This window comes from Lissotriton helveticus, chromosome 7 (assembly GCF_964261635.1).
Source record: "Lissotriton helveticus chromosome 7, aLisHel1.1, whole genome shotgun sequence".
Taxonomy (NCBI): Eukaryota; Metazoa; Chordata; class Amphibia; order Caudata; family Salamandridae; genus Lissotriton; species Lissotriton helveticus.
Genome location: NC_136068.1, coordinates 1,540,512,146 through 1,540,531,507, shown reverse-complemented (window position 1 = coordinate 1,540,531,507; position 19,362 = coordinate 1,540,512,146). Strand labels below are relative to the sequence as shown.

Below are 19,362 nucleotides of genomic sequence, written 5' to 3'. Positions count from 1 at the left end.
TGAGGTTTGCTCTGATACCAAGATACAATCACTATATTGGTTGTTCTGGACAGCGCAAGCATTTAGTAACAACATGTATTCTGGCCACATAATCATGTAAGATCGGATAGACATGTGTGCCCTCAGGTCCGATCAGCTGCAAAAGTAGTCGCACTTTAGGTGAATATCCTGGGGTGGATTTTATGTCAGAGGGGAGATAGAGAAGGCTTCTGGCCCGCAGATCGGACAGTGAAATTACGAGTCCTTCGGGTCGATAGTTGTCATGAAGATGCATCGCATCGTCAGAGGTAACACGTCCAGTACGGCAGTCGTCTGAAACACGTGGGCTCCAACTACTCTGCTTGAATGCCCATGAGCCACAAGTACGGCCAAAGCCAATAGGTATTACCTTAACTAGCCTTTCGACTTTGCCGTTACTTGTTATTTACGCTGAACATCATTGGCATAAGAAAAAAAAATTGTTGCTGAAGCTGGCTGAACAGTAACAGAAAATATCCAACACGAAAAGGCCAAATGGCCAGCCACATACATGTGCATGCATGCATCATGGCACTGTGGAGGTCATTATTTTTAGGTCTTGCCTACTAGACATGTGCTGTCTTTTGTGAGACATACTGTGGGCTTACCAGTTACATACAGGGGCTTGAAGCTAACCCATTCATTATCCTTGGTTGGCCTTCCTGACACTCATTTGATGCTTTTCATTCGTGTCCCAGCTTGTCAAGCTTGTGTTTATCCCTCCCATGGAGCACTACCTCTTTACCATCACTTTTGATTGGTGGACTTCTCTGCTTCCACTGCTTGCTTTTTAAGGCCTACTTTTTTCTTTTCAGTTAAGCACTTGATGAAAGTGCATGTTTTATCCACCTTTCTCCCCCTCAACGTTGCGCTCACCCTCTTGTATTTCCCCCACTGCATTATCACCCATGTGCTTCTCCCTGCAAGCTCCACATTGCTCTCTTGCCCGTTGCTTCTCATCCCCTCTGTGTTGCTTCATCCACCCATGCCCTGTTCTCTTGCAAGTTGCTTCTTCTTCCCGTGCCCGTACTCTCCTGTTGCCTGCTCACCCGCCTGTTTCTCACACACCCACTCCATGCTGCTCTCTTGCCAGTTACTTCTACTCCCTGACCTTTGCTCTTTATGTTGCTTCCGCCTCACCCAACTTCCCATGTTGTTTCCGCCCCTCGTGTTCCTTGCACCCCTTTGTGTTGTTTTACCTCCACCAACATTAAATAATATATATTTTGTATTTTTTTTCTTTTTAGTTACCAATCCAGCTCGGATTGGAAATTAAACAGAAAAAAGCACCGCGTCATTTTGTAGGTGTGCACATGCATGGATGGTGCTTGTGCCTACAAAATGACATGGGCGGCCCCATCAAAGTTTTTTTTTAATTATTATTTAGCTGTGCTGTGCAGCATGCCTAAAAACTATTGGTTCAGTGAGACCTCCTAGCTTTGCCAATGCCTGTTTATTTTTAATTTGCTGTCCCAGGGTGGCGGACATCCATCATGGACCAGTAAATGAAAAATATACAAAAGTGTTAAAAAGTGCATTATATAAAACAGAGTGGATGCCTAATAAATTGCAGCTGCTGGGACCTCCCAAAAAAAAATAATGATAAATAAATGAGGAGGATTGGGAAGGCAACAGAGGAGCGTGGGTGGGATTCTACACAGAAAGCGCCGGGACACCTCCTGGGGTAGCCGTGCGCTCTAAAAGTACGGCCTTAACATAACATAACATAACACTGTAGCAGAGAGTAACAGTGAGCGAGGAGGGGTGAGGAAGCAACTGGGGTGCTGGGAGGTAGAAAACAAGAGGTTAGGAGTGGGAAAGACGTGGACGAGCTTTGTGGAATAACGCCATGAGCAGGGATGGCAGGGATATCAGGGGAAGCAGCATGCGGTGAAGACAGCAAGAAAACATATGAAATCCCATGGAGTACTGGGAAAAAAAGAAAAAAGGAGTTCCCTAATGTGAGCTGTGGAAGGATTGAAGTCATCCTAGCAAATGGAAGGTAAAAGGGCTATGCTTCAGGGGAGAGACAAACACAAGAGGGAGAAAAGCCATGAACCAATAAGCAATCAAATGAGATGGACAGAAAAGCCAACTAGTGACAAGCAATGGGTTTACCAAAAGCACATTCTACGTGTTTTTATTGCACACAACATATCCTTCAAAAACAGACAACTAAAGTTGTCTGAAAGTGAGAACTAAAAATTAGACCTAAACTTTCACTATTTTTGGATAGAAGAAAGCAAACAAAGAATACCTCTCCTCTGGTTACCTGTTGTGGTAATTCTTCCATGCCCCCATTTTATTAGCCATACCATCACTCCTTCCATCAGTTGCAGTGAGTGGTTGATTTTGCGGTAGCCTATATCTAGGTGGTTTATTTCCTAAACATTTGTCAAACTGAATACAGTACCCAAGACTGTGTTTATTTGTTGTCTGCGTGTGAGGAAAGTACCCGTCACCCCCGAATGGGGTAATGTGTTCCTGGGATTGGGGGCGGAGGGGTAATGGTAAAGTAGTTATTGTTTCTGGAGATTAGTACCATTTCTGGTCCATCTGTACCTCTTCGACATATATTCTACATACTCTCCTATAGAGCGTGGGGTGTGTTTACCATCGATGGATATTCTGTGGTTGGTAGCTTTGACCATGAGCAAAGAAAGCCTATTTTTCCTAATCAGACATAGCAGAGGAATGGCTTCCCTTCTAATTGGATTTCTCATAGGCAACATACCCATGCACTGAGTGTACGGCTTAACTTATGATTTTCAAGAGCTTTGTCAAATCATTCCTCAAGTAGGGGGTGATCCAGCAAGATTAATATTTGGACCTGCAGTTTATCTCGGGTCTAAATACTCTTGGCCAAAGCTGGTGTCTAAGTACCAACCATATTGAAACTACTCGAACTAGGTCCCTCCCTGGTCAGTGAAATATTGATGGTATCACGTTTCCTCCTCTGACAATATCCGCTGCCATCCTGAAACGTTCTTGAGGCAGGTACCTGAAGGGCATCCTCTGTGCTCTGAGATATTGTCAGCACAAACCCTACTGCAACCATTAATCTCATGTTATAGAATGAAGTCGAGGTCGACTTCCATCCATACACGAAGGATCGGCCGCTCTCCTGGGTTAAAGGATTTGCATGGAGTTGTGGGGACAACATCTGAGCCTCACTTGTCTTCTCTTACCATGAGGTCCTGAGCTGCAGGTCTGTGTGTCTGTGCATTGAGGAACGGGATTAAAGAGAAAGTTGGACTCTGGAAATGGCAAGTTTTGAAGACGTGACGTCAAAACCCAGTCTCTCCTATTGATCCACACTCGCTATCCCCTGCACTCGCCACGTGCGACTGACCCGATGGAAAAAAACATTGTGGTGCCAGGTGTGGCCTTGCGTTGCGAAGAACCGGTTTCTCAAAGGCGGTCTTGTGGTCGGACACGCGCCTTTAATGTGGGTAAGTAGTGGTACCCGAATTGAAATAACTTTCAATAAAAAGCATTTTATTAACTAGCCACTGGGTGGCAGACGTACCCAAAGCACGTAAAACTGTCGATACATTTTGCAAAAATGTAACAAGCAACCAGACCTTTATTAGGCGATTCAAAATTGAATTGCATATAATGATATTCCCGTATGTATTACGTGCATCTTTAACACACCTCTCTTAACGTAACCAGCAGGACACGTGCGGGCTCCTCTTTTGAATCAATAAGAGATAAAAGAGTACCTACCCCAAGCCTCGGCACGCATACATTTTTAGGATCCATTTTTTTGTAAACACTCCAAATTCTTGAGTTTGTAATCCTTAAATAAAGAGCGAAGGTGGAGATGAGCTGTACGGAGGGGACTTGGGAGAACAGATTCCTGAAAGTATGTCATCTGCAGTTCCAAAGAGGACAAACATTGTCTGTGGTTGTTGATCATTCTCTATAGCTCACATAACTATAACGGAAACACTACTACCATTAGATCATGACAGTATTCTGAGAGTTCATCTGAAATTACATTTTTAAAAATGGACACACCTCATTGAAGAATTGCACATACTTGTTTGCCTTATTTCTGTTGTGAAATATTTTGCCAACCGAAGAGGTGCAGTAGACAGACAACGAAAGGGAACCGCTCAGTTAAGGTAATTAATAACCACCAGGTGGCGCACTGGACCCACGAGTGGAAAGGGCGAATGTTTACCAATCGTGAGCCACTCTTCTCGGTTAGGGCCTGTTTGTAGGAAAAATAGTACTATTGTTCGCACACAGCACGGAAGAGTGCCGACCGACCCCCAGAACCTTGGGTTGGTGAATGCTTTAAGAGCGTCGTTGTCAGCAGCTCGTCTTAACCAAAACAACTCAGCATCATCGTAGACATGTGAGGGTGTAACGAAGGCTCCTGAAGCCTATTTACAATTCGGGCTCCCGGTTTTGGGGTATTTATTTTTGTAAATTTTACGTCTGTGTTTATCTAAAAAATAAACAATTCCTAGGCAACTAATAAACCTGCCAATTGGCAGGTCAAGCAACTCAATAAATAAAAATTAACAACAGTGTACTGAAACAGATGATAACCAATTGATTTAACATAAATATTAGATTTATTATAAAAAATTATACATAAAAGATATATAAACACTACATAAGCAATCATAAAAATCATGACAATATGTGTCAAACAATGGAAAACATGAAACAATAAAAAAATCCAATACATGTATGATATTAAAATCCAATGTCAATGGTAAAATTTTACAACACAATAGTTAAAAAATTGATCTATAATGTAACACGGTGTTTATCCACATTTATTTTTGGTCATCTTATTGTTATTTATCCATATTTATTTTGATTTTTGAGTATAAACAGAGTTGGTGTATTTACCCATTTATTTAATGGAAAAACATGCACTCATGCCTAGAAGCCTATCCCATTTTAGCGAATTAAGCTTCCAAATATAACGAGACACAATAGCCACAGGTCAATAGTAGAATTATATACAAGTGTATGCCAACATATCCCTCTATTTAAGAATATGCCATTCCGGTTTTTAACTCCATATGTTATGTGTTAAGCTGCTGGCCAGGAATTCCTGAAGAACAGCGTGGAGTCATTCGCAAGATGCACAATTTTCTGTATTTTTCAGCTATTAAAAATAAATACAGACAGAAAACAATCGGACAGAAAACACATTGTTTTCTATATGTTTTTATCCTTAAAAAGTAGTAAAAACGGAATTCTGGGAGCCTCATTTATAATATGCTAGGTCTACTAAGGAGTACACGTGTGTTCGTCATCTAACTCTACACCTAGCCATGTGACAGCAGCAGCATTCATCCCTACTGCCAAGTGATTAAAACATTTATAAGCAATAAATACATAAACACGTTTCAGAACACCTCCTACCTGCTTGTAAAGCCAGCCTCGGATCACGACCACAGAATTGGGGTCTCGTTTGATGGCGTACTCCCTCTTACCGAAGGTGTGCACTCTCTTCACCGACCTGGTATGCTGCGGGTTAGAATGCAGATGTTAAACATGCTGCAGCGACCCTTGGAAGTCACTTGATACAGGTACATGACACACATACAATGACCAGTAGTGGCGGCTGCTATCTAAGGAAGGTGGTGAGAAAGTGCAGGGGAGAATTAGAAGGAAATAAAGGTATTTACCCACTAGCCACCGCATTGGCCTGTCCTGGCAGTCCATGGTCTGGTGCACAGGCCACCAGACCCTCGTGAGCTCCCCTACACCAATCCAGGTGCTGTTCTCATGCTGGTAATACTATTAACCTTCATCAGAGAAGCACTGGGATTAGTCAGAGCGGGTTGGTTTGGCATTAGGGACTGCAAGCCTGTTCTCCACCCACACACAGCTCAGGTTGAAGGGATCTAAGTGCGCATGTCGGGGTGACCGTCATAAGGCAGGCGGCCAAACCGGCATGTGCCCGTAAAGGGCCCACCCATCTTCCTCCCTGCGGCAGCTCCTGTCAAGGAAACCCCTCCCTGCTAAAACTCGGCTTGGCTGGCAGCCTGCGGGATAAAAATACAATTGTTTTATTACCATTTTACTTTTCATGACTGACTGCTTTTTCTGGACTCACAGCAGTGGGGGAGCCGCCACTGATGAGCAGGGGGACTTTGTAGAATTACGCAGAAAAGCCAAAAATAGTTTGTATGAGACCTCAAACAGATAATTCTGGATGTATAGAAGGGCCTTTCTATTGTAATTGTAATTGCTTTTATATAGCGCTTACTACCCCTGACGATGTGTTGAAGTGCTTTACGGCAAGTTGCACCCTACTCCGGAACCCAAGATTAATGGTTAATCGAGTGGTTAAATCTTGGTTATTGCGCTCAAGAAAAACATTGCATGCCTTTACTCTAGTCACTGTGTAATTGATTATATTTATACATGTTAGGTGTGGTTATTAATGGAGGCTATGTGGTTTCAGGTGAGTTGCTGGTTAGATAGAGAGGCTGGCGAATAATAGGTAATGTTAGGTTGCAGGGATAGGGCTTTAAAGCAGGAGAGGTTGTGATTTATGACATGGGGCATAGCAGTAACGTAGCTTCAAAACACGGCAGCACTCTATTAAAGTGTTAGCAAAAGTGTTGTGCTTCCTTGCCCGGTTTCCTTTTCCAACTTCTCAGTGGTTAAAGACAGTTAGTTCAATACGTTTAACACTATATAAATCAAATGAATTTAAAAGAATGGATTTGAAAGCTATTACAGCACCTATCACTTATTAGTACAGAAATATACAAGGAAGAAGGGTGCACGAGAATCTGGGATCAGCCGACGACAACCCCCTTAAAGGACAAAGGACCTCATCGGTATAAAGTATATTAACTCTGCACTCCAAACAAAAGGTATTTTGAAATAGTACAACTTATATAGTGAGTATAGATCAGACATGCATGCTTCCTTGTAATACGAGTCAGTCACATTAATGTTCACTCCTTTATTGACGATCATCTTTTAAAAGCATTTTTGACTGCAGCCTTAGTCAACACATTTCGTCTCTCTTGGGACTTCTGCAGGGCTACAAAATTATAGATAATATTTACAACTTGTACATATACAAATAAAACCATCATATATGCAAAAAACAATCTTAAAAAAAAACCATGCAGTTCTTCTTTTATAAGGTCCAACAGTTATTCGTGTGCATGGCACTGGATATTATAAAGAAGTTTGGATTAACAATAAAAAGGGTTACTGAAATGAAAGCAGTATCTAGCACTTTCATCTAGAACAAAGGGTGGAAGAGTGAGCTATTAATAGCACCGAATTTGATTTAAAAAGATTTTTATAGAGAATGACGTTAATTAAGTGCTACATTCTTGACATGTCACATTAGAAACCTTAATGGACAACGGGCTGGTAGTAGGTGTAACCAACTTCATTCTGAACACTAGATGAGTCCTACCATATTAATGGTATTATGAAGCTGTTGGCAAAACTGTGTTTTGTATACTCATAACGGGGAAGTATAAACTTAAAATACTGTCCATGTTTTGAATGCAGTGCCATGCAAATGAATAACTGTTGGACCTTATAAAAAAGATCTGTATGGTTCGGTTTTTTAAGATTGTTTTTGTATTTTTTGATGGTTTTAATTGTATATGTATAAGGTGTAAATATTATATTTATTTTTGTAGCCCTGAAGAAGTCCAAGAGGGACGTAAAGTGTTGGATATGGCTACAATCAAAAATGCTTTTAAAAGAAGATCGTCAATAGAGGAGTGAACAATAATGTGACTGACTCATTGTATTACATGAAAGCATACTTGTCTGATCTATACTGAAGATATTACTTATGCTATTTCACAATACCTTTTGTTTGGAGTGCTGAGTTACTATTCTTATACTATATAAATCCACCTTGTAGATGACTCACTCACGCGCCAGTCAAGCAACCTTGTGATGCGCCGCACCCTAGGACTAAAAGTCCTCTGAGCAAAGCAGAGTTGTGCCCTGCGGCATATTTTGTTTATCAGGCCTGTTATGTGATTTTTTCCATAAGCCAAACCAAAATCTTCTAGGCCACTTACAGGTGTCCAATATTTGTATTATGCTCCATGTGCACCGCAGAAGCCCTACTGGAGCAGGAATCACCGATAAAAGCATGCACCGTTAGAGATGGGGGGAATGCTGTCCCCTCACTAGGCTATGTGGTGGCTCAAAAGTGAGGGATGCTGATGCTGAATTTTAGGTTTAGGGGGCTCGTGTATCCTTCAGTCGAGTTTCAAAATGTGTGGGTGATATCATGTAAAAGCTGTCTTGTATCCTTTGGTGTCCATATTCTGCGATAGTGAGGAACTACACAGGGATTGCAGCACAAGAATGTAGGACCTCCTTCCTGAAGTTCTCATGTACCTGAAAAACGACATGTAGATTCCACGCCGGGAGGGAGGCTGGAACTCACATTCGCTTTCTAGGTCTTAGCACTAACTGGACAGAAAGTCTACCCGAGCTACTCTGCCATCTGAACTGTGCATAAAAGACTTCCCCCTGCTTGGGATGATATACTCACTAGTACCCATCCTCTGGCCAGCGGTGGCCTCCTCGTTTGTCCAATGTTTGAAACTTTCTAGAAACTGGAGCGACCCAGAGCCCCGACAATCCGACCCAGCCCCGATCACATTGTTTTCTGCCACCCACATCCAACGGAGGAGGAGAGCCTACAATTGGTGAAAAATGGTACATGGGGATCAGCTCTGGTTCTAACCAGTTCTCCAATTTATCATAAATACTGAGGCTTCAGAGCCCATATTTGATATGCTTTTATGTCTTGCCTTCAGAAGAAGCAACAGCTGGCAGAGATGTTTGACTAGGAGTTTCAAGTTGCTACCACCACACCACCAAAACAAGGAGTAACTTAAAATACATAGTAGCGCAGAAGCTGGGCTTCTACCAAGAAGATGAGGCGATGGACTGCCAGAGGTGCAAAGGAGGTGACCCTGATGATGGAAACAAGGTCCAGCTAGCTGAATCTATATAGAAGAAGATTCAAATATCTATATGGAAGAGGACTCAAAGATCTATCAGAAGCGGACTCAAAGATCTATATGGAAGCGGACTTAAAGAGCTATACAGAAGAAGAATAGAAGATCTTTATGGAAGAGGACTCAAAGATCTATATGGAAGAGGACTCAAAGATCTATGTGGAAAAGGACACAAGGGTCCATATGTAAGAAGACTCAAAGATCTATATGGAAGAGGACTCAAAGATCTATATGGTAGAGGACTCAAAGATCTATATGGTAGAGGACTCAAGGATTTATGCGAAAGAGGACTCAACGATCTATATGGAGGAGGACTCAAGGACCTTTATGGAAGTGGACTGAAAGCTCTATATGGAAGAGGACACAAAGATCGATATGGAAGAGGACGCAACAATGTAGATGGAAGAAGACTTACAGATCTATATGGAAGGAGACTCGAAAAGCTGAGCATTCCCTGGGCCATGATAGCCCACAGCCAGAGAAATTAGGTCACAATATAAATCTGCATTAGGACATTATAAGGTGGAAGCCCGTTTGTCCAGTCATTGCTCATGATTTTGTGGGAACCTGTGCCCTCTAATATTTTTTATAGTGCTAGTTCATTTGCCTACGGATCCTATTTTGGATTCCTGATCCTTTATCAGCACCAACAGTTCCCAACTGGTACTTTGACCTTTGAGACAAGTTTAAGTTGTATCGTGTTTCCCTAGACTGTGTTTGGTGCCCCCGTTACTGACCTGTGGATCCTCAGTGGCCTTATTTAGTGCAAAGACACTCTTTGGCAGTTGTTCAGTTTTCCATTCCAAACCAGAAATCTTCCTATTTTGAGTTTAGGTCCCACTTTTGGGAAGTAGGTTTTTTGGGGCTTCGAGGAGACTCAGCGGCCTGAGCACTAACAATGTGTGGTTTCCCCTCTTGAACGCAGATCTTTGAGAACTTGGTGCAAAGTGTAGACTAGTAGAGCATACTATATACTATGCATTTCTGACTAACACCTACAGCAGTTAAAGAAGCATTGGTTGACTTAAGAACCCGAACCTAAAGATTTCTGATTAATGGTTTTCGTCCGATAGATAACACTTCCAAAGGGCTCCAAACTTATTTGATCATTACAGTATAAAAGTGTTTAGGATCGTGCCTGGAGCCCAAAAATTATATTATATTGTGTCTAATATTAAATTTCCATACTTTACCCATCTGTAAATAAAGAAATATTCTTGATAAAGGAATTATTCTCTCTGGACAGTGATTGTAGTGTACGTGATTTTAAACCAGTCTGGAGTTTTATTGGGTGTTTAATGACTGCAGTTCCATTCTCTCTGCCCCAAAAAGCTACCACAGTAGCACACACAGGAAATTATTCAAAGCAACCCGAGAACTCCAGTCCAATGCAGTGGCATGCAGAAACACGCATTGGCAAAGCCACATAGATCTTGCCTATGACACCAGGGAGCAGTCATATTTGTTTTCAAAATGTTTCCCCCAGATTGCCACTGTACATTTGAAATGCTTATTATTATTGCAAAAGGAAAAGCACTGCAAAAAGAGAAGGGGATGGGAAGTGACAGTGAGGAAAAGAAAATAGTCCTCCATGTACTGCAATGCCACGTGCTGATGCAAGTAGTACAAAGATCCAACCCATCCAGTCACAAGCTCGGTGAGGCCGAAACCCACCTGGAGTGGCACAAACACAAGCATAGGGAGAAAACCCACAGATCACGAGCGGGAAAGGGAGACAATTGAAACATGAGCAAGGGGCTGGTCACAAAGTCCTTCATAAGTCTACATTAGGTCTTGCCAATGGTGTAGGTAAAACCTAAAAATGATTCACACTCGAGCCTTATTCCAGTATGAATCCGCTAATGTTTGCAGGGAGGCCCAGGGGTAGAAGAGCTGAAGTATGAAGATTTTGGATGCAAGCTGGTAAGGCACCTCACTGGGTTTACCTTGATCCACAGAGATCAGTGTCTCACCTGCAGGCCACCTTTGTGAGTCCCAGGAAGGCTGAGTTAGCCAGTCAACCTCCATAACATTAGGATCAAGTTCAATACCAATATCACCAGTAATGAAGGCGCCTAGAGACAATTCTCTTTGTGATAAGCGCTATGAAAATGTTAAATATTGTACTTATAATGCAAAGAAACATACCAGGAAGGACTTACAGTGCGCCATCAGCAGCGGCCATTGCAGAGTTATCGCCGGCAGGTGCCTCAGCGGGACTCTCGTGGTGCTGACTGTCAGCAGGGGCAAAACTGGCATGCTGAGGGTGAGGGGTCGCGACCCCACTGGCCTCTCTGCGGCACCTGGCCTCTCTGCTGTAAATGCTATTTCAAGAAGGTGCCGCCGGCGAGTGCCTTCTGTTGACTGTTTTCGCAGGGCAGGCGGACGGCATGCCCACAAACGCCCACACAGACCTCGAGTAGTAACAGGCCAGGTGTGAGTGGCTCAACCGGGCCGGATTTCTTGCTGCATTCTGGTACTTTTGCTTTGCCTTCCATTCCCCCTTTTATACACGCAGAACTACAAATACCAGAACGCAAGCTAGAAAGCAGAATGTGTGAACTGCTCATTGTTGACATGAGACAGTGAGAGATGTGCCCGCTCACACATGAAAATCAGAGCAAGATGGCGGTATAAGGTGAAGTCCGTCGTCTATTTCAAATCTACGGGCAGGACTATCTAATTAGGTAAGCACTTGTGCATGTACCGGACTCATCGCCATGACATTCGAAAGCAGTCCTGGCTTCTCTCAGGAAAGTCGAGGCTGTTAAAAAATATCAATGTGCAAGTTTTAATTTAACCAAATCTGAGAATGGTGCAGTGTTGATCACTTTTTCAGTTTCATTGCGGTAGAATAAAAGCAGCGTGTATTGTAGTAGCCCTATCATGCATGTGTTTTCCTGGTTTCTTTTCGTGTTTTGGGAGCTATATATATAAATATTGAAGGCCTCGCTGTCTTTCTTTGACTTCTGTGTTTACTCATTAAAGTTAGCTTTTTCAGGAGTTTTCACGTTTGCGGGCAAAGTAAGCAAGAAAGGCAAATAACTTAATTGGGTTTATCTATAAAAAACAATGGTTAACAGGATAGTGAAAGCTCCACACGGGTTGATGCTGTTTAGAAAACTGAACCCCCTCTGCAGACAACAATGTGTTTCCAACAGTGCTTAATCTGAGCCGTGTTTGCAGGTGGTGGGCACTCCCACTGATTTTTTATAGACTGGGATTTATTTTTCTTCTTTCTTTGATTTACAGCAAGAAAGTGAAAGGCCGCCATTTACAGACAGAGAAAGCATGAATGAACACTTTCAACAGTGAGATACTGGAAGTGTAGGTTGGTGGAAAAACAGACAAGAGGTGGAATCAATATTTGGCAGATAGCAACCAAGCCATTTGACAGTACTGGTGAGGGATTCAGAAGAAAAACTCTGGACCATGCACATATTTTTTGTAATTATTTCACAAAGGACACCCTTTTTTCCAATCAACACAAAAAACACTGTGATGTTAAACTCCCAGGAGGTGCTAGCAACATACACAACTGTACTGTCTATCGATGCAGGGCCTATTTAGTGACATTTTCCAATTCCCGACCAATAAACTGACCTCTCAAAGCAGTTCTAAGTCTAGCTTGACAGCTTTGTCAGCCCGGACGTCAGGAACATTTTGGTAAATTGCCATGCTTGATGTTTATTAACATTTAAGCACCTCTTTCCCAGTGACAACATGGAAAACCCATACGAGTCCAGTGGAGGAAGCCAACTTGAACTAAAATCAGGCTTAAGTATGCCTTCAAGTCTGTATCCAGACCTCCAGTTGCTCAAGGTGATGTATAGGTTTATGAGGGGAAATGCCCTGGCCTGTCCATCTCATCCAGGATCCCTGAGAAGCCTACAAAATCATTTAGGTTGGCAACAAATCACAGACCCCGCCTTACAAAACCTTATGCTGTTGAGGGTGTTCAAGTGAGGTCAACAGAGCTATGTCGCGCTTGTCCTCATCGTATACAGTGCCCTTTAACTGTGGTGGTTTGTTGACAGCAAAGGAATTACCTTTTCACTTCACTCTTACCGGGATCCACCACGCCACTTCTTACTATCTTGCTTTTCTTTCCTTTCTAGCTTACACCATTGATATCTTTAATTAAAGAGTCCTGAAGCTGCCCATGAGCACATTCTAAAACAGGAAATAAGTAAATATATTGCTATACCATCATTTGTGTGTTGAAATCTTCACCGGTTTTCAATGGAGGGGTAACTCTCACATCTGTTGCTTCATTTTCAACCTCATTAAATGTGGGGAAAAAATTAGCTAACAACCAACGGATCGGGAGAGTTCCCGACAAACTATGGATGTTGAAAGCAAGTAAGTGACACTCTTCACCCCCGCAGGCCTTTCAATAGTGAGTCGCATATCCAAGGCACATGCACATTTTATCTACAAGTTCCACAAGACCTGCTGCCTGATAAAAAACTTCACACTGACCTTTGAGCCCAGGTTGACAGAGGAGATGGTGGCCACGCTGCTGGCCACACTCAGACCGCTTCTTGGCCGCTCCAGCTCCGACATCTTGGCTGTTGGTCTGTAGAAGGAAAAAAAAAAGAAGTGGTGAGTGAAGAGATGAGTAGCAGGGTTGACTTGTAATACGTCGTGGAGAAGAAGCGAGTTGGACTGCTGAGGTCCATGATAACAAGGATAAAACAGGCACAGAATGGCTACCGAACACTCCGGTTTGTGAGGTTGCGAACCTAAAGTTACTCTTATCTACGCCAGAACAGGTCTCCATTATTAATAGCCCCACCACTCAGAAGCCCTGTTTGTGTTTTTTTAAGATCACTATTACGTAGATTGGTATAGACCACCTGTAGATCTGCCCTAAGAGGCGGAACGTGGTATGAGTAGGGATATAATGTGGCTTCTCTTGTATTTCTGCACTGCCATCAGGCTAAAGGCAGCCCTTACTGCAGTTCTCCACTGCCACTCAAAGCTAATGACAGCCATAACTGCAGTTCTCCAATGGCACTCGAAGCTAATGGCAGCCCTGACTGCAGTTCTCCACTGCCACTCAAGGCAATAGGCAGCCACAATGCCACTCAAGGCTAATGGGAGCCCTGACTGCAGTTCTCCACTGCCACTCAAGGCTAATGGGAGCCCTGACTGCAGTTCTCCACTGCCACTCAAGGCTAATGGGAGTCCTGACTGCAGTTCTCCACTGCCCATCAAGGCTAATGGAAGTCCTGACAGCAGTTCCCCACTGCCACTCAAGGCTAATGGCAGCCCTAACTGCAGTTCTCCACTGCCCATCAAGGCTAATGGAAGTCCTGGCAGCAGTTCCCCACTGCCACTCAAGGCTAACGACAGCCCTAACTGCAGTTCTCCACTGCCACACAAGGCTAATGACAGCCATAACTGCAGTTCTCCACTGCCACTCAAGGCGAATGACAGCCATAACTGCAGTTCTCCACTGTCACTCAAGGCGAATGACAGCCATAACTGCAGTTCTCCACTATCACTCAAGGTTAATGACCGCCATAACTGCAGTTCTCCACTGCCACTCAAGGCCAATGACAGCCATAACTTCAGTTCCTCACTGCCACTCAAGGCTAATAACAGACAAAACTGCAGTTCTCCACTGCCACTCAAGGCGAATGACAGCCATAACTGCAGTTCTCCACTGCCACTCAAGGCTAATGACAGCCATAACTGCAGTTCCCCACTATCACTCAAGGTTAATGACTGCCATAACTGCAGTTCTCCACTGCCACTCAAGGCTAATGACAGCCATAACTGCAGTTCTCCACTGCCACTCAAGGCTAATGACAGCCATAACCTCAGTTCTCCACTGCCACTCAAGGCTAAAGGCAGCAATAACTGCAGTTCTCCACTGCCACTCAAGGCAAAAGGCAGCCATAACTGCAGTTCTCCACTGCCACTCAAGGATAATGACAGGCATAACTGCAGTTCTCCACTGCCACTCAAGGCTAATGGCAGCCCCGACTGTAGTTCTCCACAGCCACTCAAGGCTAATGTCAGCCATAACTGCAGATCTCCACCGCCACTCAAAGCTAATGATAGCCATAACTGCAGTTCTCCACTGCCACTCAAGGCTAAAGGCAGCCATAACTGTTTTTCTCCACTGCCACTCAAGGCTAATGATAGCCTAGACTGCAGTTCTCCACTGTCACTCAAGGACAATGGCAGGCATTACTGCAGTTCTCCACTGCCACTCAAGGCTAATGAAAATCCTGGAAGCAGTTCCCCACTGCCACTCAAGGCTAATGGCAGCCCTGACTGCAGTTCTCCACCGCCACTCAAGGCTAATGACAGCCATAACTGCAGTTCTCCAGTGCCAATTAAATGGAATGGCCGCCGAAACTGCAGTTCTCCACTGCCACTCAAGGTGAATGGCAGCCATAACTGCAGTTCTCCACTGCTACTCAAGGCTAATGACAGCCATAACTGCAGTTATCCACTGCCACTCACGGCTAAAGGCAACCCTAACTGCAGTTCTCCTCTGCCACTCAAGGCTAAAGGCAGCCAAAACTGCAGTTCTCCTCTGCCACTCAAGGTTAATGACAGGCATCATTGCAGTTCTCCACTGCCACTCAAGGTGAATGACAGCCATAACGGCAGTTCTCCACTGCCACTCAAGGCTAATGACTGCCATAACCGCAGTTCTCCACTGCCACTGAAGGCGAATGACAGCCATAACTGCAGTTCTCCACTGCTACTCAAGGCTAAAGCCAGCCCTAACGGCCGTTCTCCACTGCCACTCAAGGCTAAAGGCAGCCCTAACTGCCATTCTCCACTGCCACTCAAGGGTAATGACAGCCATAACTGCAGGTCTCCACTGCCACTCAAGGCTAATGATAGGCATAATTGCAGTTCTCCACTGCCACTCAAGGCTAATGGCAGCCCTGACTGTAGTTCTCTACTGCCACTCAAGGCTAATTACAGCCATAACTGCAGTTCTTCACTGTTACTCAAGGTCCAATGACCGCCATAACTGCAGTTCTCCACTGCCACTCAAGGCAAATGACAGCCATAACTGCAGTTCTCCACTGCCACTCAAGGCAAATGACAGTCATAACTGCAGTTCTTCACTGTTACTCAAGGTCCAATGACAGCCATAACTGCAGTTCTCCACTGCCACTCAATGCTAAAGGCAGCCCTTACTGCCGTTCTCTACTGTCACTCAAGGCTAATGGCAGCACTGACTGCAGTTCTACACTGCCACTCAAGGCTAATGGCAGCCCCGACTGCAGGTCTCCACTGCCACTCAAGGCTAATGCCAGCTCTGACTGTAGTTCTCCACTGCCACTCAAGGCTAATGACAGCTATAACTGCAGGTCTCCACTGCCACTCAAGGCTAATGACAGCCATAACTGCAGGTCTCCACTGCCACTCAAGGCTAAAGGCAGCCATAACTGCAGTTCTCCACTGCCACTCAAGGCTAAAGGCAGCCATAACTGCAGTTCTCCACTGCCACTCAAGGCTAATGGCAGCCCTGACTGTAGTTCTCCACAGCCACTCGAGGCTAATGACAGCCATAACTGCAGTTCTCCACCGCCACTCAAAGCTAATGATAGCCCTAACTGCCGTTCTCCACTGCCACTCAAGGCAAATGACAGCCATGACTGCAGTTCTCCACTGCCACTCAAGGCAAATGACAGCTATAGCTGCAGTTCTCTACTGCCACTCAAAGCTAATGACAGCCATAACTGCAGTTCTCCACTGCCACTCGAAGCTAATGGCAGCCCTGACTGCTTTTCATGAGTTTGTTTCTGACAGAAGCCCTTCCTGGGTGTTCATCACCGAGACCTGGGCGTCCGATTCATCTGGTCCCCAGCTTTTGCTAGCTATCCCTGAGGGATATGCTTTACAAAGACTGGACAGACTAGGACGCAGGGGTGGTGGGCTGGCAATTTTGTTTAAAGTCTCGTCCATCTGTCGTACTAAAACCCTCTCTGCTCCCTCAGACCTCTTCCAGGCCATTTACTTTGTCATCTCTTCCTCTCCCTCCGTGTCCTTCACAGGTCTTCTCATCTACAGACCACCTGGCCCCAGATCCTGCTTTAGCTCTAATTTTCTCAAAATCTTGGAACCCTACTTTGGCAAACCCCATCTTACGATTCTGGGAGACCTCAATTTTCATCTAGATGATCTACACTCAAAAGACACCCTCTCCCTGGTGGATCCCTTGGCCGCATGTGGATTGCAGCAGCTGGTTGATAGCCCTACCCACCTGGCTGGCCACATTCTTGATGGGGTGTTCTCCAATGACCCTAGACTATCTGTGGGCCCCCCTATCCCTTTGGTCTGGTCAGACCACCTAGCGGTTCCCTTAGAACTTAAAACCTTTTCCCCCTCTCTACATCTACGAAGTTCTACTAATAAAATACTTAAACGGAACTATAAGGGTATTTCTAATGACTCTCTTGCCCCATTTATACTGCAGGCTCCTATTTCCCCCTCGAAGGATGCCAGTAATGCTGCACTGGACTTTGCTAATTCTATTTCCAGAGCTGTGGATTTATTAGCCCCTGCCTCTCTACGCTATTCAGCCAGACAGAAACCTTCCGCTCCCTGGTTCACGGAGCAACTTAGACTGTTGAGGCAGAGATGTAGGAGGCAGGAAAGACAATGGCGAAAAACCTGGAACCCCACAGATAGAGAAAAGCACAAGCTGTTACTTGGAGAATATAAGACCATGGTCATCACAGAAAAGCAGGACTACTTCTCCAGGCTTACATCGTCCCTCACGTCCCCTAGGGAACTATTCAAGATTGTGGATTACTTGTGTTCGCTACAAACGCCTGATCCCATCATAAGTTCCCAAGAGCTGTGTGACAAGATAGCTCTTTTTTTTCATGCTAAAATCGCAGACATCTCTCTCACCCTGGAAGCACAGAGAGACCTTATGTGTTCCCGTCCTCCCCAGTCCCCTTCTGTTCTAGAACCTTGGGCCAAGGACCCGTCTAAGATTCTGACCAACTTCCCGCCCCTTACACTTGACCAACTAGACTCCCTGCTAAACAGGACAAAATCAGGCTCTCCTATGGACCCCTGCCCTTTGAAGGTTCTCAAAGAGTGCAGGGAAACCCTGTTGCCCCCGCTTCTTGAGGTTATGAACCTGGCTATGACCCAGGGCATGTTCCCTGCTTCCTGGAAACAGGCCATAGTCAAGCCATTGCTCAAAAAACCGACTCTGGATCCGGACACCCTTAAGAACTTCCGGCCGATTTCCTTACTGCCTGCTCCAGCCAAAATGTTGGAATCACATCTCAATCATCATCTGACCGCTTTTCTAGATGCCTCGGGGTTCCTGGACCAGTCTCAACATGGCTTTCGAAAATTCCACAGCACTGAGTCGGCCCTCACAGTAGTGACAGACAACATACGATCTAAGGTCGACCAAGGCCAAACCACCTTTTTGGTCCTCTTGGACCTGACCGCCGCCTTTGATACCCTATCTCCCTCGACCTTAACTGCTCGTCTGAGGGAGATAGGGGTGGAGGGTCCTGCATTGAGCTTGCTGTCCTCTTTCCTTGATCAGAGAGAACAGAGGGTCAAGCTAGGAGAGTTCCTCTCCCCTGCCAAGCCTGTGCAATGTGGGGTTCCACAGGGGTCGGCCTTGAGCCCGACCCTCTTTAACATTTATGTGGCCCCACTTGCTAGACTGGTAAGAGCTCAGGGGATGGAGGTGGTGTCATACGCCGATGACACCCAGATCATGGTGTCCCTCTCCCACTCTGTGAGTACCTCCGCGCTCAGCTTCAGGAATTGTATGCAAGCTGTCTCCGATTGGATGATTTTAAATACCCTGAAGCTGAACGGAGAGAAAACAGAGGTCTTGATCTTCGGTAAAGATCAAAACAGCTGGTCTAATGAATGGTGGCCTTCTTCTCTCGGAGCCTGTCCCGTACCGTCAAATCCCGCCCGGAATCTTGGCGTGATTTTTGACACCTCTCTAGACATGTCACTACAGGTCAATAGAACTGTTTCTACCTGTTGGGGAGTGATTAAGGTACTTAGAAAAATTGTGGTTTAATCAAAAAGAGACTAGCTCAAATTACTTAATTTACAAAAGTTATTAAGGGAGGGGGAAGACTCTGGTATGTTTTGTCACGGAGTGTGAACACCTGGCAGGTGTGTTCATAAAGCCCTCACCCACCAACCTAGTTGGTGGCATGCTTCATCATCGGGCCCACCCAGTAGCACCTAGCGTGCCCCGGGTGTGCTTCAACGCCTGACTACAGCGGAGCTGGTATATTGCTGAGTGTGCAGTGAAGATAGTTAAGGAAGTGATGTTAAAACGGCTAGGCGGTGGTCCCAGTACCCGAGGGTG

General features: G+C 44.9%; 1 protein-coding gene across 2 annotated transcripts in view; it reads right to left on the bottom strand.

Moving 5' to 3' along the window:
• Window positions 1-19,362, bottom strand: part of LOC144770464 (pleckstrin homology domain-containing family A member 7-like) — a 252,788-nt gene that overhangs the window by 116,459 nt on the left and 116,967 nt on the right. For both annotated transcript variants that reach the window (XM_078654987.1, XM_078654988.1), the window contains exons 2-3: window positions 13,500-13,596; window positions 5,413-5,517 (exon numbers count right to left, since the gene is read on the bottom strand). In XM_078654987.1, the coding sequence (XP_078511113.1) occupies window positions 5,413-5,517; window positions 13,500-13,583 (189 nt within the window). In that variant the 5' untranslated portion in view covers window positions 13,584-13,596. The remainder of the gene's footprint in view (window positions 1-5,412; window positions 5,518-13,499; window positions 13,597-19,362) is intronic.